The sequence below is a fragment of the Oryctolagus cuniculus genome, chromosome 6 (assembly GCF_964237555.1).
Source record: "Oryctolagus cuniculus chromosome 6, mOryCun1.1, whole genome shotgun sequence".
Lineage (NCBI taxonomy): Eukaryota > Metazoa > Chordata > Mammalia > Lagomorpha > Leporidae > Oryctolagus > Oryctolagus cuniculus.
Window position 1 is genome coordinate 164,927,344 of NC_091437.1, and position 25,046 is coordinate 164,952,389.

General features: G+C 60.6%; 1 protein-coding gene across 2 annotated transcripts in view; it reads right to left on the reverse strand.

Annotated features, from left to right (window-relative positions):
• Positions 1–623: 623 nt before the first annotated feature.
• Positions 624–25,046, reverse strand: part of KCNK9 (potassium two pore domain channel subfamily K member 9) — a 58,710-nt gene continuing 34,287 nt past the window's right edge. Inside the window, exons 2-3 of one of the 2 annotated variants that reach the window (XM_002710554.5) lie at positions 8,814–9,686; positions 624–4,796 (exon numbers count right to left, since the gene is read on the reverse strand). In XM_002710554.5, coding sequence (XP_002710600.2) covers positions 8,863–9,686 — 824 coding nt within the window. In that variant the 3' untranslated portion in view covers positions 624–4,796; positions 8,814–8,862. Of the gene's footprint in view, positions 9,687–25,046 lie in introns of both variants that reach the window. The other variant, XM_070075539.1, reaches the window with a different exon arrangement.

A 25,046-nucleotide genomic window follows, 5' to 3' on the forward strand; every position in this document is an offset into this window, starting at 1 on the left:
CAGGACTCCTGAACACAAAGGACCGAGCTGCCTGCAGCCGGGATCTCCCGTGGACTTCCAAGGAGGAATGGTATGAAGTTCTAGAAGGCCACCTAGGGTGCTCTCCACGCCCAGCAGAAACGTGCACTCCTACCTGTCCCAGGGCAGGCACAGCCACCTGTGTCTCAAAGCCCCAGAGGCTGGGGGCGGGGTGGAAGGCGTGGATTTGGCCTTTGGTTTAGAGAGCACCGGTCTTCTCCTCCCACACAGATAGGCGGGAAGAGGAGTTGTGAGCCAGGAAAGAACGACAGGCGGCCCAGTGGGGCTCCGTTCATTAAGGTCAACGTCTCGTTCTGATTTGGGTTCATTTGCTCCTTGAGATGCAAACCTGTCAAACTTCTGACTCCTGGAACCAAGTCCAAACACCCAGAGAACCAAGCGGGCAGGCGGAGCCCAAGGGGGACTTCCTCCTGCTTAAGGCGAAACCCTTTATTCCCCGGGAACTGAGACCAGGGATGACCACGACACCCACCCGGGCCCTCACCTGGCTGGCCTTTTGCCAGGTGGCTTGGAGGTGGGCGAGGTTGCATTGGGGCGGCTCCCAGCCCAGGCTTCGTCCACCAAGGAAGACCAAGACGCATGTGCAAAGGTGCCTTAGAGATTTTAATGAAAAACTAGAAAAGTGCATTATGTTACAGCGCGACAGCGAATGATGCTCTCCGTTTCCATAAACACACTGTAAAATATTTACAGGGTTGCCCAGTGCATTGGTTACAAAAGACAGGTGTGATCTCTTGCATAAATTACATATGTTACACGGGCTGATGTCTACTTGGACTTGTAAACATTGGTGATACAGGATTTTCTGTTGTCATTCTTGAAGCTGCAATGATAATAAACACATCTAGTATCGGATGGTTGTCTCATCCCGTGAGGCTTCAGCCGGGCATTCTAAGGCCGTTGGTGAGAACACCCTCTCCATGCACGAGAAGGTTGGGAAGATAGACGAGAGAAACACACAGCAGCAGGCAGCGGCTTTGATCCGGGTAGTCTGCAGTCCAGCTGGCATCCCTGGCTCTGCCGTATCTGGTGCGGCTTCCCCCCAAAAAGGCAAGCCCCTGGGATGTCCGTCGGGCCTGCTTGCACTGGCCGTGGTAGGGGAGGGCCCAGCCATTCCATTCCCCCCTAGACCCACCCACTTCCCGTACAGTGTCCGTCTGTGCCCGCCCTCCACTGCCCATAGCCTCCCACTGATAGGACAGAACCAGATCCAGGGCCACACTGCACAGCTGGGAAAGAAAGCCACCCAAATCCAGAGACCCGAGGATACCCAGTGAACACACATACAGCCCACAGACAGACAAATGCGAGGGCCCCATCCCCGTGCCCCTCCCCCCGCCCCCAGGAACCTGCGAGTGCACGCCAATCATTTTGATGGGTATGAGTTTTGAACTAATTCAAGCATAACCTTTATGACTTTGGCCACAAATGACAGGTGAGTTTTCTCTTGTACAAGGATGCATGGTTGACTGAAGGGGAAAAAAAGGACCTCTAGGAGGGACGATGACGGTTTGCTGGCCGGCTATCAGTGCGGCTGGGATTCCACTGGTCATCCTATCTGACGTCTTTGGTGCTATGTCGCCTCTAGGTGCTAACTTGTGAACCTTCTACTCAAAGCTTTGGGACGTACCAAGGTCTCCATCTTCCAGTTGGGTTCATCTGTTTAAATCGTCCTTGGCAGTAGTAACAGTCTCGCCCACCCAATGCAGTGTACTTGGTGGCGTCCCTGCTACAGCTGGGGTGGGCTGATGGACACCCCCACCCCAGGGACCTCCCAGCCCAAAAACGGCTGTCAGGATGCTTTTTCTGGGATGAATAAACAAACGTGTAATTAGCCCTTATCAGAAGTGTGGTGGTCTCGGAGCAGCCATCAAATTAGGGAGAAACCTTGTTAATTGTGGGTTCTGCTCCATTGGGTTCCAGCTAATTGCATTTTTCCTTGCATTTTTTAATTCCACCCAACTCTTTAAAAACTCAGCTTGGGAACATGAAAAATGGCCGAGGCACATTCTGGGTTCCAGGGGTGTGCCGTCTGGCAGCTTGAGGCCCACTTGCCATGGTGGTTCGAGATGGTTGAGATCGCCCCAGCCCCTCACTGAGGCTGACAGTGCAGAAATCAGCAGCCCGCGGTGTACACGGGACCCCAGGGAGCCACCAGACCCTCCACTGCTGCTGCAGCTGCTGCTGGGAGGGGCACCATCCCCTTGCATGCAGGAAAGGTGCGAGGTCCCCTAGGTTCACCAGACGCAAGGTGGGCTTCCCCCGTTGCAGGTTCGCCCCCTCCCCGCCATCCCCTGGGAACTGAGCGGGCCCATAACCGAGAAGCCGCCTTGACGTGCAAGCTCATCCATGGAAGGGTTCTGGGGGCAGGGCGGGGACGGGATTCTTCAGTGGGAGAAGTCCATACAGCACACGTCCACCTGGAAAATGGGGAGCCCCCAGGAAGCAGGAACCCAGCCCCTGGCTGGAAGGGTCCAACCCTGGGCTGCCTCCATGCCTACCCAGCGTCAAAGTCTTGTACATAACACCACCAAGTCTGTCTCCCTGTACCTGCCTGGCCAATGCCTGCGTCTCACCTGGCCATTTCACCTTTGATGGCAGAGGTTAGGAGGTGACTTACCAAGCCATGAGGTCTGACTACATCTAAGGGAGGCCAGGGCTGGGCTGGTGGGAAGGTTCCCATGTCCTCTCCAACCTACGAGAGGCCAGACTGAGCTGCTGCGTCCATGGGGGCCAGGTTCATGAGATGCCACTCCCTGGTGAGGCTGGGCCAGACGCTCCACACAGGGATGGAAGAGTGAGAACATCCCAAGTGGGCCTCTTGGACACTCTGACGCATCCTTCCCCTGCCCCTCCACCGCCCCTCCAGCTCTGACCCCCCCCACCCTCCCAAAGGTCCCCTGCATTGTGCTGACATCCACTGTCCCCTGTCAGGTAGCCCCCCCCCCAGCTTCCTGGCTAACCTGTGTGTCCCACACAGGCTCAGAAACCCCACGCAGCCTGCAGGCACGTTCCTGGATGCCCCCTGCCCTGACCCTTAAGTAGCGATCCCCGTTCCAGGCCCTTCACAGAAGGGGAGCTGGAAGCCTGGGGGTGGATGGGGGTCACCAGCGCTTTCCTCTTATTCTCAGACCTCCCCAGGCCACCACACTGCAGGGACCAGGAAGAAGACACTGCAGGTATCCGGGCAGCTGGCACCCCATCATCTCTTACTGCTTGTGTCAGGCTGGGAAACCTAACCCTCCAGGACTCTGTTGGTCCTCGGGGACCCGCAGGAATGGGGCAAAGCCTGAGGGCCAACATCTGCATAGGTAGTGACCACTGCTGCCTCCACTGGGACGTGGCTCTCCCCTCATCATCGTCCCCAGGGCACAGGACCGAGCCCGGCTTTTGCAGCAGGTGCAGGAGTAGGCAATGCAGCGAACACTCCCTGGCTGGCCTGGACCCATCTCTGCACTGGGGCGAAACGCTCCCACCCCTGGCAGGTGCAGTTGGCCCGGTGCCCAGGGTAAGCTCTGGGGCAGCAGCACCTTCCTTTGCACTGTGCCGCATTCTAGGCAGGGCAGAGCTCCCCTCAGCCCTGGGCCCCACAGAGCAAAGACAGGTTGACACAGCATGGTGCTCGGCGCAGAACAGCCATCGGCAAATGTTACCTCCAGTCCTCACCGGCCCCCTGCGCAGTAGGGGTTATTGGTCATCTCCACGGTAAAGGGGGGGGGGGACCAAGGCTGGTGAGAGGCAAATCCACCACCCACCTGGGAAAGACAGGTGGATTCCAGGGCTGTGAGATGCCGGGGGCCTGCTGCTCACTGGAGGCATTGCCCGCCAACCCTTGCCTCTTCCCGGGGGCCCGGAGCTGGAAGTGGCAGGTGCAGGGCTGTCCAGGCATGGAGTTCTGTGCCAATCACTGTGCACCGCGCTCAGCCACTCGGTCTCCCCGAGACACACCACCATGAGCACATGGCCTAGGCCCAATACAGCACGGCGTAACCGACACCTGCAGGCGCCTATGGGAAAGGCCGGGCTGTGAGGTGGACAGGTGCCGGCTCTGCCCCACATGGCACACTCATTGAATCGTTGGGGGGTGGGGGAGATTTGCAGCCCATGCGTGGGGTTAGGCCATCGGGAATGGAGCAAAGTCCCCAAATTCCCTTGTTAGCAAGGGGAGACTTGCCTTGCTTATTGGTGGGGGGAGGGCATGGCCATTTGGGTAAGAAGCTAAAACCTGTCTCGGCTCCTGGGAGCAGCCCAGCAACTGCTGCTCCAAGGAAGTTTGTCTCTCAGGCTTTGTCCATGAGAGAGACAGGGCCAGGGGAGGCCACCGCTGAGTCCTCCAGGGGGCAGAGGGGCAGGAGAGTGAGCTGCTCCCGCACCACGTTGCAGAGTGACAGGTAGCAGGAACAGCATGGGCAGAGGCGCAGACCTGCTCGGGCACGGGTTCTGGGCTGCAGCAGGCAGAATGCTCAGTGCGCGGGGACCCAAGAAGGCCCCGAGACAGAACCCGCCGGCGCCAAGTATCTCAAAGGCAGAGACCACAGATTACAGCAGAACGGCAGGCGCGTCTCCAGGACCGAGAGCAGGAGGGGCCCCGGCTCCCCGTGCTTGTGCCGTGGAGAGCTGGACCGTCCCTGCGGGAGTTTAGGGACAGGGCACGGAGGAGGTCGGCGTGAGAAGGCAGAGTTCCCAAAGCCTTGTGGGGCTTTGGCGGGGAGACCCAGCGTCCACGGGCACCACTCGCGAAGCTGCAGCTACTTCGCCTAACAGAGGAAAACAACATTTAATATGATTTATTTATCCACGATAAAAGCAGTAACCACAGAGGCCCCCAGAGAGCCGAACATCAAGTGCGTAAGTCAGGGCTACACGACATCAACTATTTTTTAGTTTTTTTTTTGTGGGTTTTTTTTGTCTTTTTTTTTTTTTTTTTTTTTTTTTTTTTGCTAAAATATTCCTTTAACCTGAGGAAACAAGCAGGTAGAAGCAGGTCACAAGGCATTCACAACAACAGGCCTGGACTCTTCAAAAATGCCAACATCGTGACAGACAATGGGGAGCAGAGACGGCAGGATGGGCGGGGCTGGGGTGCGGGTGCACGGCACAGGGACAGTCAGGGTTGTGCACACGGACTGTTACATCGCATCACGTGAAGGCTGAACCGCTTGGGTATGGCACTGGTGCGGAGAAGAATGCTCTTGTTCACGGGGAATTTACAACGGTTTCTTTGGCTGAACCACCCAAAATCCGCAGCCTCCACTGACCAGATCCTGCAAACATCTCGGACTGTGAGTGTCGAGGGTGGGGCAGGGGCGGAGTCCTGAGGCTGTAGGGGCAGGGCCAGGGATGGGAGCTCAGTGTATTTTCACCTTTTTTCCAGGTAACCCTGGAATTCTCAAAGCAGGGAGCTGGCAGAGGGGGTGAGGGGGCAGATCGTGGTCAAGAGCAAGCCCCGTAACGTGGAGCTCGGCCCAGCACTTTGCAGACCCTGGGAGGGGGCCGCGGCGATGGGCGACTCTCTGAACATCTCCCACGCACCGTGCACAACAAGGAAAGCCTCTACTGCTCTTCCCCGGCGGCAAGGGATGGTGGACCAGGAGGAGCCAGAGGGGCCCACCTCTACTTCTGTGGGTATCCCGCTTACCGTCTGGACAGGCTCTCAAGCATGGCCGTGGCCCAGGGGAGCCGCTCTCCCCGTGTGGGGTGGGCTCTCGGGGGCAGCAGCCTGGGAAAGGATCGGCGGCCCAGAGGGGCTCGGGCTGCTTTGACCACCCTCACAGTGAGTGGTGCGCAGATGGGGGGGGACCTCCAGAGGCAGAAGAGACCGACACGTCGATGACTAGAAATAGTGGGGCAGGTGGCAAGATCCCTTTGGATCCGAGCTCTGGGGCTGACCAGGATGTATCAAAAGCCAGAGAGGGCACTGGGCCAAGGGCCGAGATGGCACCTCTCACCCAGGATGGGTGGTCTCGGGGGTAAGAAACGGGAGGGTCTGTAGAAGGCTGAGCCCAAGGCTCCTGCCCAACCCTCTGCCTGTCTTGGGGTTTATAGGTTGAAGAGAGCTCTCTTGGGCGAAAAGAGTTCAAGCAAGAGTTAGAAAATCTTTGGGTATCTACAAGGCATGGAGGTTGCTAGGGAGTGGGTGGGAGGGCGGGGGCGGGCCACCCTGCCTCCTTCCGGCAGAATTCAGCTCTTCCCAAGTTCATCCTCCAGAAATGGGATCCCAGATCCAAACCATCTGCTGTCGTCCTGGCCCCCTAGGTGAGAGCGCATGGCTAAGTGGACAGGAGTGGGCACCCGGCTGGGAGGAAGAAGGTTCCAGCTGCAGGATTGGGGAGGAGAGGCCTGGGCCTGAGACCGTGAGTGCAGCACCAAGGGGTCAACAAGGGTGGCCAAGAACACGGTGGACAGAAACCAGCATGAGCACCTGGCTGCCGGCTGTGAGCTCACACACCACCTCTCCCGTCCGTGGGGCACTCGGATGCGTGTGCGGATGGAGGGGTGGGGCGCTCAGCCCTGTCTCGTCAGGAGAACCCTGGAGCCCCTTCCCGTGCTCCCTGCCCCTGCTCTGTTGGAGACCACGGGAGGCAGACCAAGGTTGGCCACGAAAGTCGCCACAGATATGCATTTCTGCAGTTAGCACAGGAGAGGCGCCACCCTCCATCCGGGATCCTCCAGAGAAGACCCAGCTCCGGGGAGACAGAGGCTTCTACGCCTCCCCCCAGGGAAAGGGGAGGAAACACAGCCCCTGCAGCACCACCCTGGACAGGGACCCTGCTGCCATCCCCGTCACTGACACCAAGGGCCTGGCGTGTGCCCCTGCAGAGAAGCGGAGTCGGGGTCCTGGGTGAGACCATGGCCTCAGCCCCATCGAGACCAGCTCCGCGACTTTGAGCCAACCGCCCGTCCTCTCGTGCCTCGGCGTCGCTCTCCGGTCAGCCAGGGCACAGACGGGCACACGTTACAGAGCTTGGCACGACAGCCCCCACACGTGTTCCAGGCAGAGCGCACTCTGCAGGTGGGCCTCAGTGGTCTCCCACCAACCATCCCTACGGCCACCAATCTTCCAAGGAGGAGAGCACCTGCTCCTATTCTCCGGCAGCCTAAACGGCCACCAGGCGCTCCTACAGACAAGTGCACCCATCAAGACCTTGCAGGCTGAGGCTTCCCCGGCTCCTCCCGCAGGTCCTTGTCCTGGGCGGAAGGGAGGTGGCAACAGGGGTGCAGCGGCACAGTACAGGCACGGCCTTCTCGGGGTCTTCGGTGCTTGTGGCTCCAGCCCAGCGGCCCATGAGCACGGGGCGGGTGGCATTTGGGTGCTGTCTCCTCTTAAGACATCCTGTCGGCCAGCAAAGTCTCCTCCTGAGCAGTACAACCAAAGCCCATTTCATCCAAGAGCCGCGGATTTCCGGCTTACGAGAAAGGCGTGGGAGGTTGGGGGAATGGGTGAGTTTTAGAAATGGCACAGATGGCAATGAGGCAGGAGGTCAAAGCACCCTCGGGGGAAGCTGAGGGTTAACATGAGACGCTGGACCCCCGAGTGTCAGTCTATGCAGCCCCTCGGAGAGGAACAGGCTTCCCTTTGGGACCACCCCCTGCTGACAGTGGCGCAGGGGGCGTTCCCGTGAGATTGACAGGTCCCCAGCAAGCCAAGACCCAGCCTCAAAACTCAGACCAACGTGACCTTTCCCCTACTTAGCAATCGAATGCAATGTGAGCCACTCTTCTAGAAAGTCTCTCACACGTCCCAAATGCCCATTCTCAGCCAAGCATTCCAAAGCTGCCCTTCCTACCCCTGCGGGACGAAGCTGCCCCGAATCGCCAGCATCGTCAATGAGAGGGATGCGAGCCCCTGGGGTTCCAGGCGCGTGTGGCCAAGCATGGGAACCGGAGATGACACAACTGAAAAATGGCCGTGATAACTCCGTACGGTTGGCTCTGGACCGTCCAACCGTCTCTAAGTGCTGTTCTCATATGTTGGTGAAGCGAACCAGTTTCACAAAGTGCATGCTGTAAGTGTTGGAACTGGCAAGCTAAGTGACCCTTTGTCTTCATCCCCACCCACCCTTCCCACCCACCCTGAAAATCCGTGAATACAATGTAGAGCCTAGCGTTTTTTTAAGTTACGGTCGAGACGCGTCTGGGAGAGACGGCTTTAACGGAGCATGCTTGGTTTGGCAACTATGAGAACTCAAAAGCCCCGTGGGTTCTGCTTGTGCCGTGTTGGTTTGGGAGCAGCCAAAGGTAGGCTATGAAACCAGGTGAGTGGAGGGAGAGATGAAGAAATTCTGGAACTTTCCGTCTCATCCCGTGACACACACTTGCACCATCTGAGCGTGCCCCCCCACCACACACACAAACACCCCCCAGTCCTTGGGGGAAGGAGAGAGAGAGGCGCTGGGCAGAGACGCCACTTGGGGCGGGCGACAGCAGGCTCTTGGCTGGGCTTGTAGCTTTGGGTTTAAAATCCTCTTAGCTCTGTCTGCGTGGGCTCCATCTCACCCTGGGACCGGGCCAGTGGCCTCAGGTGGGGAAGGGGCAGGGGGCGTATAAGGCATACTCTGCGGGAAAGGACGACCCATGCCTGCGTGCTTGGGTGCGGGTTTCGGAGGAGGAGGGGCCTTGGTTTTCCCCTGGGCCTGTTCTGCCTGGCTGGAAAGGTAGGGAAGAAATAAAGCCGAGAAGAGGAGAGAGAGAGAAGGCGATGACAGATGGCCGGCACGACAAAGGGTAAATCACAAATAAATAGGGAAAGACGAGTCGGGGCCGATGGAACTTACGTCGACTCTGACACAGGGGACGCGGCCGTGCTGGCGCCCGCCCCGCACCTTAGACGGACCTCCGGCGCCGCATCAGCCGGTGGTGCTCGGAGAAGCTGTGCACCCCAGGGGAGATGGAGCTGATGGGTGATGGGAACAGGCTGTTCTTCAAGGTGCTCGGGGAGATCTCCTCCATCCTGTACGAGATGGACTGCAAGTTCTGGGGTGCGAGCTTGGCACCGAAGGAGTTCTGGTGCGTGGCCACCGAGCGGTAGCACGAGCAGGCGCACACGGACTGCAGTTCGGTGCCCTCGCCCTTGGCGCGGGCACGGCCTGGCCGCGGCTCGTCGGGGACGTGGATGACCAGGCTGTGGTGGTTGCCGGTCAGCGACGCCCGGTCTTCGGCGTCGCGCCGCTCGTCCTCACTGTTCATGGTCAGGAACCTGAGCACGACCAGGTTGAGGAAGGCTCCGATGACCGTGAGCCCCACCAGGATGTACATGAAGCTGAAGGCCACGTACAGCGGCTTCTTCTGCAAGGCACCCTTGCTCTGCAGCGCCACGTAGTCCCCGAAGCCGATGGTGGTGAGCGTGATGAAGCAGTAGTAGTAGGCGTGGAAGAAGCTCCAGTCCTCGCACTGGGAGAAGGCGGCCGCGCCGATGCACAGCGTGCCCATGCAGGAGAAGAAGCCCACGGTCACCATGTTCTCCATGGAGACCTCCGTGTTGCGCATACCACAGCCCTTCTTGATGCGTTTCAGCAGGTAGCGGACGAAGGTGTTCATGCGCTCGCCCAGGCTCTGGAACATGACCAGCGTCAGCGGGATGCCCAGCACCGCGTAGAACATGCAGAAGGCCTTGCCCGCGTCTGTGCCGGGTGCCGCGTGGCCATAGCCTGCGGGGGGAGGGGGGAGAAGAGTGGGGAGAGCGGTCAGAGGCCAGCCCCTGGGGTCTGGGAGGGAGGGGTGGGAAGAGAAGGACAAGGGGGATTGGCAATTTTTTGGGGGGATCACAGGGTCAGAGTGGGAAGGGGGCACGGGCGGATCACCCCAAATTCAGAAATCGGGAACGTTCCAGAATCCCAAGTGGAAAGTTCCACCATGAGAAAGTGCATGGGAGACTGGTTCTGGGCGTCACTCGGGAAACGCGTGGGCGCCAAGCGCACCACATGGTGGGGCCTTTCGGGGGTCTTGGAGCAACACCACTAAGATAACTACCAGAGACCCAAAACCCAGGAGAGAAATTAAAAATGCCCACCGCAGCCGGACACACAGAACATGCTCCTTGGACGATGCCTGCGGTGAGCCGGGCTCTGGGGCCTGCACCAGGGCGTCCACCTTGGCAAGGACACCCAGCAGGTTCCCGTGGGCAAGGCCGCCACCCCCCCCCCGCAGCCGAGGAGGCGGCCAGCAGGGGGCGCTCTGAGCCCCAAGAAAGGCCCGGAGAGGGGGCTGTTCTTCTGTGTCTGCTGAGGCCCCGGCAGCCAGGAGGGGACCTGCCCCTGTGACCCGGGATAGACACGCCCAGCCATTGAGGAGGATGGTGGCCGAGCTGCAGACGGATGCCGCGGGCCCGGGTCACCCAGAGCCTGGGGCCGAGCACTATGGCCTGGCCGGAGGAACACCACCCAGCAAAAGCCGGAGCCGGCCGCGCTCGCTCTGATACTTCAGAGGGTAAGTCGGGGCTGCGGGCGGTTGCCCGCCAGGGTGGGCTTCTCTTCCGAGACCCTGAGCTGCTGAGCGAGCTCCACCCACCGGGGCCTCCCCCACCCAAAGAGGGTAAGAGCTTCAGGTGCGGTGCGCTGAGAGCCAAGGCCACCCAGGCCGGGCTCGGGACACAGCAGGAACCTCACAGCCCCCACGGCTCTCAGCAGGAAGCCCACTGCCCACGCCCCCGGCGTGTACACAGGCCAGCTCCTCGCGGGAGAGGAGACAGCCCATGTTGGTCTCCATGGCCCTTGATCCCCGTCTCCCAGCTGGCACCAAGCTGGGGCCCCTTGGGAGCCCCACAGCCCTGACGCTGGAGCGTGGACAGGGCCACCTGCTCCCTCCAGGTCTCTGCAGCTGCCCCTTCCCCCAGAGAGCACCCTGACTGACCCATGTTCACAGCCAGCTCGGGGCCTGCCCTGCTGCCTCCATGGGAGGTCCCCGAGCCAACTTTGCATTCCTTCTGCCACACAGCAGGGACAAGACCAGTCCCCAGCGGCAGGCTCCTGGTTTGAGCCCCGACGCTCAAGAGGAGGGGGACTCCTCTTCCGGGTCTGGTTCCACCTCCATGAACCAGCTGCCCTGCTCCCTGGGGTCTGACCCAGCCCCTGCCCCCACATGCCCATCCAGGGGAGGGGAGGTCCCCAGCCTGTGGGCTGCCAGCAGCCAGCGAGAAAGCCGGGTCTGCTCAGAACAGCTGCTCCCCAGGGCGGTGTGCCTGGCAGACTGTCTCCTGAGTCTTGGAGGCTAGAAGGATGGAACTTAAGGATGCAGGATCTCAACAGTGTCTAATGCAACACTGGACCAGAGACCCCGCAGGAATGGGCAAGGGAGAAGAGCAGCAGAGGGCAAGACCGGCCCACCCCGGCCAGCAGCACCGGCTTAGCCCATCTCACAGGTGCACCTCTGCCTGTGGCCGCCCACAGCCGTACCTGGAGAGCTCTGGAGTCCCCGTGCAGACAGGCCCAGACCCCCGACACGCCCCCCCCCCAGCACAGTAGGGGCTGCAGAACTCTGCTGAGGGCTCGCCCTGAACACGCGCCGGGGCCCTCGCACCCTCCACCCACCCCGAGGCCCTGGTGACAGCTGGCCCGGGACTCCCTGCCTGCCAAAGGGCAACCTGGAGGACTCCATGCTGGCTTGGGTGGGAGCGCGGGCGCCTCCATGAAGAAAGTAGAGGAAATTGCAGTCCCTCTGGGTTTCCCTCCATTTACATCTTGAGAAAGCAAACCTGAAGAGATTCACGCCAGCCAGGGGCAGGCCATTCTCGCTTCTCCTCCCCCCTCTGTTCCCTGCGAGGACCCCCAGGGAGCGGCTGCCGGACCCGGCTCGGGCCCTGAACACCACGGACCCGCGGATGGCACTAAAGGTTTCATGTTTTAAAAGTCTCAAAGAAAAAAACCTGCTTTCACGCCCAACTCCTCCCACCCTGCAGGTGAGGAGGTGGAGCCACAGAAGGGTCCTCCCCCTCCCGGGCAGCAGCCCCCCAGAGCAGAGCCCCCCAGGAGGCAGCGTGCCGGGCAGAAGACAGCTCGGCCAGGGTGGGGGCTGCAGTGGCCTTCAAGAGAAGGCATGGAGAGGCAGACCTCGGGGTCCAGCCGCAGCCGCCCTGAGCTTGGAGCCACAGGGGCCTGGGCTGTCTGGGCAGAGGCTGGGAGCAGTTCCTGGGCAGTGATGGCGGCACAGGCCTGCAGCCTCCGCACCTGCAGGCCCCTGTGCTGCCGAAATCCGCGGCAGGGAGCAGCGACCAGAGGTGCAAGGGCGCCCTCTGGCGGGCAATCGGAGAGCTGCAGAAACCCAGAGGCCACACAGGGCCACCTGCCCACACCTGGCACGGCAGCTCAAGGGAGAGAAATTCCCTCTTTTCCAGGGCTGAGGATGAGGCACGCGGTGAATTTCCTCTCGGTAAGTCTCATCAGCCAGTGGAATTCTAGCGACGACAAAACCTAACTATGCCAGTGGTGATGACGACACCAGAAATCTGTCACCGCGTCTGCGCTGGGGCAGAGGAGCCCATCTCCTTGGCGGTCAGGCGGTCCTCCTGAGCACCCCACGGGGCTGATCTCGGTTCTGACCCCACCCCGGGTGCAAGGGTAACCCAGTGGGCGCCCGTCTTCGCCTCCTCTCTCACCCAAATTAAGAAAAAGTGCACAGGAAAAAAAGCTGTGAGGGTAGAATGAGAACACTCGAGGCTGGGCCCTGATACGCACCCCCAGTAAGTCACGGAGTAGCACCCGCGCAAGGCGAGCGCTGTGTGCTGACAGGGCTGTGCACGTGTGGTCACAGGCACACCTGCAGGAGTGGGGATTTTAAATGTTGCAAAGATGGCGAGGCCCAGGCACAGGTGCAATCGTGGGGTCCGTGAAAGTGCACATTACGAAAACGTGACGCAGGGATTTCCAAGTTTTCTGCACCAAACTACTTATTTTTTAAATGCACTATCCACAGCGGTTTGGAAGAGTCCCACGTGCACATCCACGCTCATGCACACACACACTGGGCACACCACACGCCTGCTGTTGCGCTGGACCAGAAGAAACGAGGGGAAAACTGGGACTAGGGAGCACTGCCCCCCCCCGTTATTGGGAGCGAACAAACGCTGCGGCTGAGCACGCAGGCCAGGGCCCCAGTCTCCTTGCCAAACCCAGGGCCCCAGTCTCCTTGCCGAACCCAGGGCCCCAGTCTCCTTGCCGAACCCAGGGCCCCAGTCTCCTTGCCAAGCCCAGGGCCCCAGTCTCCTTGCCGAACCCAGGGCCCCAGTCTCCTTGCCAAACCCAGGGCCCCCAGTCTCCTTGCCAAACCCAGGGCCCCAGTCTCCTTGCCGAACCCAGGGCCCCCAGTCTCCTTGCCAAACCCAGGGCCCCAGTCTCCTTGCCAAACCCAGGGCCCCAGTCTCCTTGCCAAACCCAGGGTGCAGAGCAAGGACCTCCTGGAACTGCAGACTCAGCGACAGCGGCCACATCACCTGTGACTCAGCAGACGCCCTGCGCTGGCCGCCTGCTGGAAAAGCTGCAGCCAGCACCTGCGGCCAGGGCACAGCCACACCCGACAGGTACTCTCACCACCACGCCGTCGGTGCACAGCCCCAGTGCACACACGCACATACATCCCTGATACACCCTCAACAGTCACCACTACACTCTCACATACCCCTGACACCACCACCATGCACACATGCCCGCACCCCCGACACACGCACACCACTGTGCACACACCCCCGACACTCACCACTGTGCGCACACACACCCCCGACACACCTGACACACCCTTGCCCTGCAGACACGCACACCCCACCCCAATGCAGACATTGAACAGACATCCACATGCACACACACACACACACGCATGCCGAGGCCCACACCGCCCGGAGCCCATGCTCCCAGGCCCTCCCTTACATAACCACGACCCGAGATGTCTGCGAGCCTGCAGCGTGGAAAAAGCCAGGCTGAGCGCAGCCTCCTGGCCCCGGTGACACACACCGCCTCCCAGGGCTTGCTGGGAGTGGGGAGGGGACAGGCCCTGCGACGTCTCCACGTGGGGACTCCTTGCAAGATACAGAAGGCACATGGTGGCCATTAAGAATAAAGTGAGCAAAAATAAATGGCCCCGTGAGGGGACAGGTCCCTCCTGGGCTGCCAAGCTGACTCAAGCCAGCACCTGGGTGGCTCCCCAACGGCACCAGGACTCCTGAGAGGTGAGGAGAGTAACCAGGGGTCGGGGGCTGGAGACGGAGCACCTGGTCCCCACCCCCAACTTGGGATCTGCAGCCGGACCCGGTGGCCCTGTGCTGCCGGGACAAAGCCATATTCACCGTGCCCTGTGTCGTTCCCCCTCTTCGTGGAGGAGCAACACTGAACCCTGCGCTGTTCTTTTCTCTGCTCGGCCCTCCCCGGGTTTGCTGCTGGTTCTTCCCGGGTTGGCTACTGTCCCTTCCACCTCCGTGGAAGGGCAGTTCCCCCTGGCCACATTCCCCACTTCCGCAGGGGAGCGGCACACCGCCGGCCGGCTCTCTCGGGGGCTGCTCAGGTGTTCCCCTTAGATGTTCCTCTTAGATGTTCCTGGTGCATGCCGTCTCTCTCCTCCTTTATAGTCCTCCTCCGCCAATCCCAACTCGGCTGCCCACACGCCGAGCACGCCGCTCTCCTCCAATCAGGATCAAGTCCTACAGTTTATTGGCTGAACTGGAGGCAGCTGTGTAGAAACTGTTTTCTTCTCTCCCAGCGCCATATTGTGGGAGAGCAGATGCATAGAATAAGTCTTAATTCCAGTAACTTAGTCTAGTCCGAGTTGCTCCCCACACCCTGGAAGGCCCAGCCGCTGCCTGCCCAGCCAGCTGAGGGGGCTGTGGACCTGCCTTCATCTGCACAGCCAGCCACTTCCGGGGTGACGAGGGCTGCCTGTCTTCCCCCATTGTGTCTCCCACACCTGGCCTCCCAGTGCCTGGCCACGCAGGTAACCACAGCACACGTGTCGGCCACCATGCTCAGCCCTGTGCAGCCCACGTGTCAAAGCGATGCTGAGGACAGCAGTGGCATGAATGATGATGGTGACGTCAGGGGCTGGTGCAGGCACCAAGGACCCCACAGCAACGGTGCTGCTGTCGGGCACCACGATGACCATGCACCCTCCCACACACACCCCCGCAAGCTCACTCAGCTGTCTGAGCAGTGGCGGGTGCTCTAATGGCTCTTGCTACCAGGGTCTGTCCGGCGCAAACCCCTGCCCAGCCCCAGCTATAACCCGGGAGTTAGGCTGTGCCCCGCCTGGCCCAGCAGGTGCCTGCGTCCTCGCTCTGCAGCCCGCAGCTGGCCCTGTCCCATCTAATTAGAGCATCTGCCCAGATGGCGGTGGATGAGGGATGGCCCTGGGACAGCCAGGGCAGCACCACGCACGTCTTGTTAGTGGCTGGCGCTGCTTGTGCCAAAAGCACAGCCCTGGAGAGCCTGCCCCCCATCCCACAGGGGCTGCCCCACGGACACCAGATGCTGGCCATAGCCCTGGGGAGCCAGGCCTTTGAAAGCCAGGCCTGGGTTGCGTGCCGGCGGCAGTTGGAGCCCAGGGTCGGTGCTGGGCCTCACGTGCCCGCTGCCGCTTTGGAAGGAGAGTGCTGCTGCCTGGGGTCACCCTGCATAGCGGCTGAACTCGGGTAAGACAGTGCCAGGTATACAGAAAGTGCTGCATTAATGCCTGAAGCCACAACACCACCGCCCTGGTGGTGAATGTCTCCCTCGGAGCACCGAGGTTGATGTCAAATCAGGCCGTGCCCCGCCCCTGCGGCTCCCCCAAGTACTGCTGGGAAAGCCGGCTCCCTGCGGGGCGCGAGAGGCCTCCCAACTGTTTCCTAACAGGATACAGGCGCCCACAGGCAGGTCTACACAGCCAGTGGCCGTGTCCGCACTGGCCGTGCAGCTGTAAACGCATCCCTCAGCCACAGCGCCTCACCCGCCCAAAGGAAAGTGCTCGGCGCACTCCTGCGGCACCCCAGCTCCTGCAGAGCCCACCTCCCATAGGCCGCTCACGCATCCCCCAGCCCAGGGTTCTCCAAGTGGAGCTGCAGACCCTACACGGGACTTCCTCATCTGCTGCCCAAAAACACACAGCCCAGCCCCTGCCCCTCCGAATCGGCACCCGGGAGCAGGCCCTGGAATCTGCACTAGAGAAACCCAACCTGGGTCTGGTGCCCACGTCTGTGTCGTGAGCTGGTCCAGGGGCCCCCCAGAGTTACGCCACACTGCCCCAGTCTGGGAGGGGGGCTAATGGGGGGTGGGGAACCATGCGTGACCACAGCACTGCCCCAAATACCCTTCCCAAGAAGCCAAGGGTGACAGTCACTGGGCAGACACTTCTGCATCTGTCACTGCCAATTCTCATCAAGACCAGAGCCAGGCACCACCAGCAAGGGGCGGCCGGCATCGCCAAGAGGGGAGCGCCGACATCCCCATCACTCTGACAGCAGTTACAGGGGACCCGGCTCCTGCCACCCCTCCCCGTGTCCCAGCTGTGTGGCCTCACCGGGGTCAGGAGGCGGGCGTGCAAACAAGAAGTGGACCAATCCGCACCGCACCATCCCAACCCATCGGTCTCCTAAACGTCCAGCGCCTCCCCTGGGTCTCCGTCTCTCTGGCTGGCTGATGGGGGGAACATACTTGCCGGCTGAGGAGATGCTCAGAGCCATACCGAAGGACACCTGGAGAAGCAGAGGAAATGATGCGTAGCCCCTTCCCCAGGAGGTCTCCGTCCACCTCCAAGTCCTTTTTCCTAAGTTTGCCCTCCACAGCTGTGCGCGAGCAAGCATGCAGCTGGCTTCCCTTCTACTGATAAAGGCGTCTATAATGATATTCCCCATAAAAATCGTTATGAACGCCATTTGTAATTCTTCATCAACTTCAAGCCCACGGCCCTAAACGTCTCTCCCTAAGTAAGATGTCTCGTGGGTTCCAGTGTGTCTTTGTTACAGTGTGCTGTGCTGTGACCAGCAGCTACCTACCGCCAGCTCCCGGCATGTCACTCACCCCACAGGCAGAGCTCTGCAAGGCGCCCCCTCTCCTGACACCCCACAACGGAACAGCTCTGGGAGCGGGCACGTGACTCGCTGCCATGCAGGGCTTGTGAGTGGTGAGGTTGACATTCCCGCCCTTGTCTCTGCCACCCAGCACCTCGGCTCTCCTCTGGTCCCAGCCCGGGCTGGGGCCACCCTGAGCTGGTCACACACCAGCAGGTAGGGTCACCCCTGAGCCTTTTGCCAACCAAACTCTCTCCTCCCCCTCACCGTGGCCCCTGCCTTTCAGCTGAGCAGGTCCCAGCTATAGCCACAGACCCGACCCTGCGTGTACACCCACGGGGCTCCACCACAAAGCCAGAACACAGCCAAAGCCATTGGACGCTGAAGCTAAGGACGTGTCATCGTGCTGGAATGACGGACCTCAGCAAGACGGGGGTGCACAGTGGGGTTGTCCCTCAGGTCCCCCCATCACCCTGCCCCAGCACCAGGGCAGCCTCAAAACCCAACAGCCCCATGAGCACAAGAGTTGCGGAAAGCAGTGTGGGTTTGGAGCTGCCCCAAATCCCCATGTGTGGAGAACTGACCCATCTACAAGGAAGAGTTCCCTACCCAGCTCCTGTCTTCCTGTGGCCTGACTCTGCGCTCCTGTCAGGGAGAAGCTACACCCCAGGTGTCTGCTGCAAAACCCCATCAGAGCCAACATCTTCACCTCGTGGCTGCCTGCAGCGGCGTTACCAGCTGGAGCAAGTGACTGGGACTGGAGGCTCGCTGGCGGCTCTGGGCAGCGCGGGCACGTTCCTGGGCAGCGGGGCGGCCATGTGCACGCACAGAAGGCCCTGGAATCTCACTGCAGGCAGGAAGCGAAAGCTATGGTGGCGCTGTTAGCAGCCTGCCAGGGCTCCCTGACATGCCACCCTGCACACCGGCCCTCGGCTTGAGGCTCGTAAGGACGTCTCTGCCCGGTCCAGTCGTCAACTGATGACCGTGTTAGCCAGGCACCACGAATACGCTCCGAGAACTGAGAGATCACGTCTGAAGATCTCAAGGGAAGCAGGAGGCTAACGTCTCATGGAGCCGACGTCCCCAAGGCATTATAGGAAGAGGGGAAGGAAGAGATCCCGCCGTTCGTGACCACGTGGGTGAGCCTAGGAGGCCCAGTGAACTCAGACACAAAGGCCAGCGTGTCGCCCACACGTGGGACACAACAGTCCCACTCAGATGCAGAGGTGGAAGGGTGGATGCCGGGGCTTGGGCGCGGAGTCTGTTATATACACGGTAAGTAGTTCTGCACATCCACACGGCAAACACTGTGAATCTGTTAGATTAGTTAGAATCTGCCAAGGGCAGGCAGTGTAGCCTCCCTTGGACCCCTGCATCCCACACTGCAGTGCCAGGGTTCAAGTCCTGGGGCCACTGATTCCAACCCCTGGGGGGCAGCAGGTGGTGGCTCAAGGACTTGGGCCCCTGCCACCCCTACGGGAGACCTGGACTGAGTTCCAGCATCCTGGCGTGGGCCTGGCCCAGTCCTGACTACTGCAGCCATTTGGGGAGGGAACCAGCAGATGGGAGATGTTTGCCTTTCAAATAAAAATGCAAACTCTCTAAAGGTGCTGAGAGGGTTCACAAATAACAGTAACCGTTATGACGATGATGAAGGAGGTGGCGGGAGGAAGCCCTGGGAGGTGACAGCTGTACATCTATGGTCTTGGCAGCAGTGATGGCTTTATGGGTACACACTTAGCTGCAAACTCATTGACTCATATGCATTCAACGTGTACAGCTTTGCACCTGTCAATCATACCTCAGTAGTACATACCGTGGCCTAGTGGGCTAAGCCTCTGGCACCGGCATCCCATATGGGCACCAGTTCACATCCCAGGACCCCTTCTCCTGATCCAGCTCTCTGCTGTGGCCTGGGAAAGCAGTGGAGGATGGCCCAAGTGCTTGGGCCCCTGCACCTGCGTGGGAGACCTGGAAGAAGCTCCAGGCTTCAGATCGGCGCAGCTCAGGCCGTTGCGGCCATTTAGGGGGTGAACCAGCAGATGGAAGCATAGAAATCCCACGTTTGTAAAGTACAAAAAATCACTAGTGAATGTTGACGGGTTTCAAGAGTAACTCAAGGCTGCCCGGTCTGAGGGACAGGAAGGAAAACCACACTTAACCTTGGACCTGATCGATATTCTCACGAATCCAGTGAGGCCCCAGATGGAAGCTCTCACACAGGGCAGTGAGGGACAGCATGCTGGTGAGCGGATGTCCACACAGTGTCCCCGTATTGATGGCTGACAACGAATGGATGGATGCCATAGTGGATGACCATCCTGGCCATCTTCCCAGCCTTTCAAATCTCAAATCTAACACAATCAGTCACAGCAAGCATGGATGCACCCGGAATGTCCACGGCAGAGTGTGGCCACCAGTGGGTCCCGCCACTGTGGGGATCAGCAGGATGGCCCCTCAGAGAGAACACAGAATCGCCACGTGACCCAGGACCCTACTCCTTGGAATATGCCAGGGAATGGGAAGCAAGTCCCGAAAACACCTGGCCGCAAACGTTCACAGCAGCGTTTGACCAAAGGGTGGACGACACCCGTGTCTTCCACGCCAGGTGTGGATCAACACCTGCTGTGGAATGTGGCGCCCGCCATGTACCACGGGGTTCCGTTGGCAGGAAACATCCAGAAACAGCCCAACCGAGGGAGACAGAGCGGGCAGGAGGGACTGCTAACCAGTCCGGGTCGGTGTTCCGGCCCCAGCCACTCACAGCCGTGTGGCTGTGCTCAACGCAGCTCAAGTCAACACAGAGGGCTGGCTTGATGCAGTGCCTGTTTCAGCTCCACTCAGGTGGCGGGGGCTGCCACGTTGTCCTGGCGTCTGCCCCCACGCACAGGAGCTGGCTCGCTGTGCAGCACACGCACCCAAGGTGCCAGCAGCTGTGTCTCGGCTCAGAGCCTGAGAGCCCGGGATTCGGAGGGAGAAACACTTCCCTGCCGGCTCGGGGTCAAGGCCCAGGCCATCAGCAAGGAGCCGGCGCCAGGCCCCTCACAGGACCATGATGGGTGGACCAGTGGGCAGGGCCAGCGACATGTCCCGCGGGTCCCTGCTGCCTCTCTGCCCGTCCTTCCTGGATTTCAATCTCTGCCTTACACCTCCACCAGGGAGGCAGCAACCTTAACAGAGAGGGCAAAGAAGCCACGAAAATGGTGGCCAATTCCACAATTCTCTAACAACTCTCAGAAGACTCCATCGCCCACGCAGGGTTCTCCCAGCTGGCCCCTCAGCCCCTGCCATCCACTGATGGATGGGCAGGGCCGCCAGCTCCCAGGGAAGATGGACACCACGGCGCTCCTTCCTCACCGACCCTTGGCTCCTGCAGAGCGGCAGGGCTGTCGCACACAGGGGATCTGGGAAACTGGCCGAGCAGCGCACCAGCCATGTGCGTTGGGTTTATGAGGAAGCCCAGGCACAGGCTGGAGGCACCCACACCAGCATGGGAGCCGGCAGCAAGCAGATGCTGGGGGTGTGGGAAGAGGATGGGTGCGGCCAACAGGTGGTGCTAAGTTCACTCCCAAACATGGCCCCCAGGAACGCCGACCCTTGCTGCGCCCTGCCACTGCCTGCCTCCTGTGGCTTCCCAGCCCCACAGCAGACAGCCACTGCCTGGCTGTGGCCTCTCCACCCCTGCTGTGCCTGCCATCCCTCCCGCCCCCCACACTGTCCCATCACAGACCCTGGCCTGCTCAGAAGCTGCCGACGGCTCCCCAGCGCCGAACGCCAGCAGGGACCAGGTCCAGGCTGTGCGGCCCTGAGAGGACTTGACCTCCTTGCTTGCTCCCTTCTACCCCTCAGATACTCCTGAGCACCCAGGCACCGAGGCCTGGGGTACGGAGAGAAGAGAGCGGCAGTCTGGTGGGTAAAGCAGGAGGCCCCCACTGTGATTGAGACCCCTCCCCCCCAGCTAGGCAGCTCCATGCACTCAGGGAAGGCTCTCCAGCTCCCATCTCCCTAAAGACGGCTGCCAAGTGACATGCGATCCCCTGGGACCTGGTGGCCACGGGAAGAACGTGGCTTCTCCACCCACACAGAGATCCAGAGACTGCGTGGAGTGATGGTTGGCTCACCCTGGCTGCTATTTGAGGAGTGGCCTGTAGGGGGCAAGGCGGGGCCCCCTCTGTCACACCAGCAGAACCACCATTTCCCGTCCATCCAAGCCTCCGTCTTGCTGCATCTCGAAACCCTGGAGGTCCAGCTCACCCCACAGCTGCTAGGAAGAGCACCAAAGAGCCCAAGGAGGCAGGTGCTGATGTGGGACAGGCGCTGGGCAGAGCCGGTTCCTTGCCCCTGCTACACTGCCTGAGGCTGCCGCTCCTCCCCCTCTGGAGGAGGCAGGCTAACCAAGCAATGGCATCCTCGCCCCTCTTCAGGGCCTCGGGGTGCCTGGCTTGTGAGCGGAGGGGACAGGATCTGTCCCCAGACCACAGTGACTCTGGTAATCTGCAGTCCCCGGGAACCACCCAGGACGTCACCCAGCACCCTTGCCCCAAGGGAGGCAGAGCCCCCGTCACAGTGGGTTGCAGCCTGTGGAGGAGACTGGAATCCCAAAGCAGATCCCACCATGCCCCTTGGGGGCCCCCGGCCCCCTCCCCCATCCTGGGAGGACTGCTCCTAATAACACTGAAAGTCCCCGGGTAGCCGGGCAGGTGCGAAGGAAGGAGTGCTGGCTGCACGTCAGGACGAAGGTGCTTTCTACCCCGTTCTCCTCCTAGCTGCAAGATCAGAGCTGTGCATGCGCACAAGGGCAACAGGTGGGTTGGAGGGTCCAGCATGAGACGCCCGACCCCTGGGACCAGGCACGACGCCCACACTGTCAGAGATGCAGGCAACTGGGTCACAAGGAGCCCCTTCCTCTGCGACACCCCCATGTGCATTGCCAATCTGTGGTTGGGGGGGGCTGTAAATCGCAGCCCCACCCCTGATCACAGGCAGGCTCCCTCTAAGGGACGAGCTCGGCAGCCACGCCTTTGCAGAACCTGTTGCTCTGGGCTCAGGACCCGGGACCAAGTGCCAAGTGCCAGGGGCGGAGCTGCAACTCAAAGACCCCCGTCCGCCCTGCCCTCCAGCACCAGGCCTCCCCTCTTGGCTCCTCCTGATGGCAGAGGAGCAGGGTTTGAGCTCCTGGACCCATGAGCACCTGAAACCCGATCCCCGCTGAACTCTCCCATCTTGTAAAGGCCTTGTGTTACCGCCCAGAGTCTCAGGTGTCCTCAGACTAGCCTCTCCCACGAGGAGCAGCATAGGATCCCCGGCTCATGGAGATCAAGGGAGACGATAGCACAGACAGACACAGCCACGGGACCCCCAGGTCCTCCCACCACACACACACACACACACACACAGAGCAGCAGCAGCATGGCCACAACAGCCCAGCGCGTGGCACCAGGCGTGGTCAAGAGCCGAGTTGCCAAACCCACAGTTGTAGACAGGCTTGTTCCCGCATCCCCCAACTCTAGGCCCTGCCCCGCCCCACCCCGCTGCCCATCACACCAGATACAGACACTCCTAGGCTCCCCAGTGGGTTACAACCCGACAACCCCCTCGTACGTGCAAAACACATCAAATGCACCCAACTCACAGACATTACGGCTTAGCCTTGCCCTCCCAAAATGTGCCAGGGCCTCTGGCGTCAGCCTACAGTGGGGCAAAATCACCCCACACAAGGCCTGGGTTCTCATCAGGACTTGAATTCCTCGTGGCTGTGACTGACCTGGATCCATCAATGCTGAGAACGTGGCATGCCGGGGTGCATCAGCTGTCCCCCTCTGGCCTCGGGCTGCCTGGGAGCTGCAGGGGTCCCCACTGCCCGGCATGGGGAGGGGGCACTGGACCACTCAGCGCTATCCTGCGGCTTCCAAGGATGTCCATCTCCACACCCGTGTGGCCAGCTGGGCATCTGAAGATGGAACCCGCACACCGGGAAGTCTGCTGAGCTCACGCATGGCGCGTGCCACAGTGCAGTTGCCCCCCTACCCGGCACGACTCACACACACCCCCCCCCCAAGAGAGGGCGGCTTTGCCCGCTGTGGGGGTTGGGGGAGCCCGCCTGCCCGCCCGGGCTGGGAGCTGCAAGTTGATTAAATAGTTATTTGTTCTGCCTTCCAAATGGGGAAAATATGGGCCTGCAAGGGCTTTCAGGAGACAAAGTGCTGTGTGATAAGGATTTAATATTTTATGGGCCCATAAATACACAAGAGCACTGTGCAGCCAGATGCCGGCACACCAATCAGCAGGTGGCAAGCTCTCGGTACTCCTCGGGGCTGGACAGGACAGCGGTGACCCCCGCAGGGTCCTCTGTGCCTGGAGCTATGATAGATCAGCCGGAAGCCCGACTCCAGGGCCAGAGTCAGAGCCCAGTGCCTGGGGTCAGGGAAGTGTGTGTGGCTCCATCTGAGCCATGCAGGGGCCAGGCACGCAGGCAGGCCCCAGACACTCACACGACACTGACATGCCGGAGCGCCAATGGCGGGCCACCTCTGCCCAGCACTTGGCCAGGCACACACAGGCGCTGCTGGAGTGAGTGTGTGCCATGCAGGCCGGTGAGAACCATCACAGAAGGCCCCGCCCCAGAGGCCTTGGGCTCCACACTGGGTTTCCAAGTGGGCAGAGACCACTGTTTTAAGCAGCACGTCGTTAACTGGGAATGGGGAATGCTACAAACACAATTCATTCACGTTTAGCTTGACGGCAACACAGTAAGGGTGCCCCTGATCAGTGTCGTATTTCTCCGTGACTGCCTGAAATCACAGGACATTCGTGGGGAGAGTCCAGCCTGCGGGCCGCACAAGGCCCTGGGAATCAACTGGTCTGGCCCAGCCAATGCAACCACAGGCAGGGCTCAAACTTTCAACAAATCCACAGCTGGCCGATTTTCACGTCTATGATTGCATGTGACCCACGAGTGGCAAATACCCAGATGGACCTTGGCAGAAAAAAGGTCCTGCACCCCTGAAAAATCCAAGCAAAACCGAGGTCCCCTACCTGGAGCACCTGCCTGGTCAGGTCCCTCCCCCTACGTTCAGGCTCTGTACTCACTGTCCCCAGAATCCCACTTCCTGTCGCTCCAGGTAGACATTCCCGGGGTGTGGCTGAGACCCCCATGGGAAAGCGCGGCCCTGGAGGCCTGAACCTGCCCCCTTCTCTCCCTAACCTGGAAAGGCCCAGGCTGGCATCCCCCGCCCACCATATGCAAACGCCTGTTTGATACTGAACATTCAAATCCCACGAAATGAGGGAAAGTGCCCTCAAAACCCAGAAATCGCTCTACAAACACAAGGCGGCATTATAAGCTCAAGAAAAATCTATCTTCCACACTGCCCAGAGGCCCAGGCCCGCCTCACTCCTCCCCACGCCAGCCAATTCAAACACGAGAGACCCCAAATCCCAAACCCCCGAGTCTCAGAGCACAAGAGGCCGGATCTGAGCACCACGTTCCTTTCTGTGACCTCGGGAGAAGTGGAGGCTGAGTGGGCAAGTGGACAGCTCTGAGGCCACACCCAAGTGCCCAGGCCTGGATGTCCATCTGCACACCCGAGACCTTGTCCCAGGAACAGAGCCTTCTAGGCTCAGACACCCACACAGCAGACAGGTCATTCCTTCATCCAAGGGGAGAAACCGAACGAGACCAAGAGCAACCGCAGAGGCTGACACTCATCTGAATTTCCCGCTGCTACAGCCAGGGAAGGCTCTGGGGAGCACTTTCAACACTTATACCTTGGGGCTGGCGCCATGGCTCAATAGGCTAATCCGGCACCACCTATTGAGCCGTGGCGCCGGCACACAGGGTTCTAGTCCCAGTCGAGGCACTGGATTCTGTCCTGATTGCCCCTCTTCCGGTCCAGCTCTCTGCCGTGGCCCGGGAGTGCAGGGGAGGATGGCCCAAGTGCTTGGGCCCTGCACCCGCATGGGAGACCAGGAGAAGCACCTGGCTCCAGGCTTCGGATCAGCACTGTGTGCTGGCCGCAGCAGCCATTGGAGGGTGAACCAATGGTAA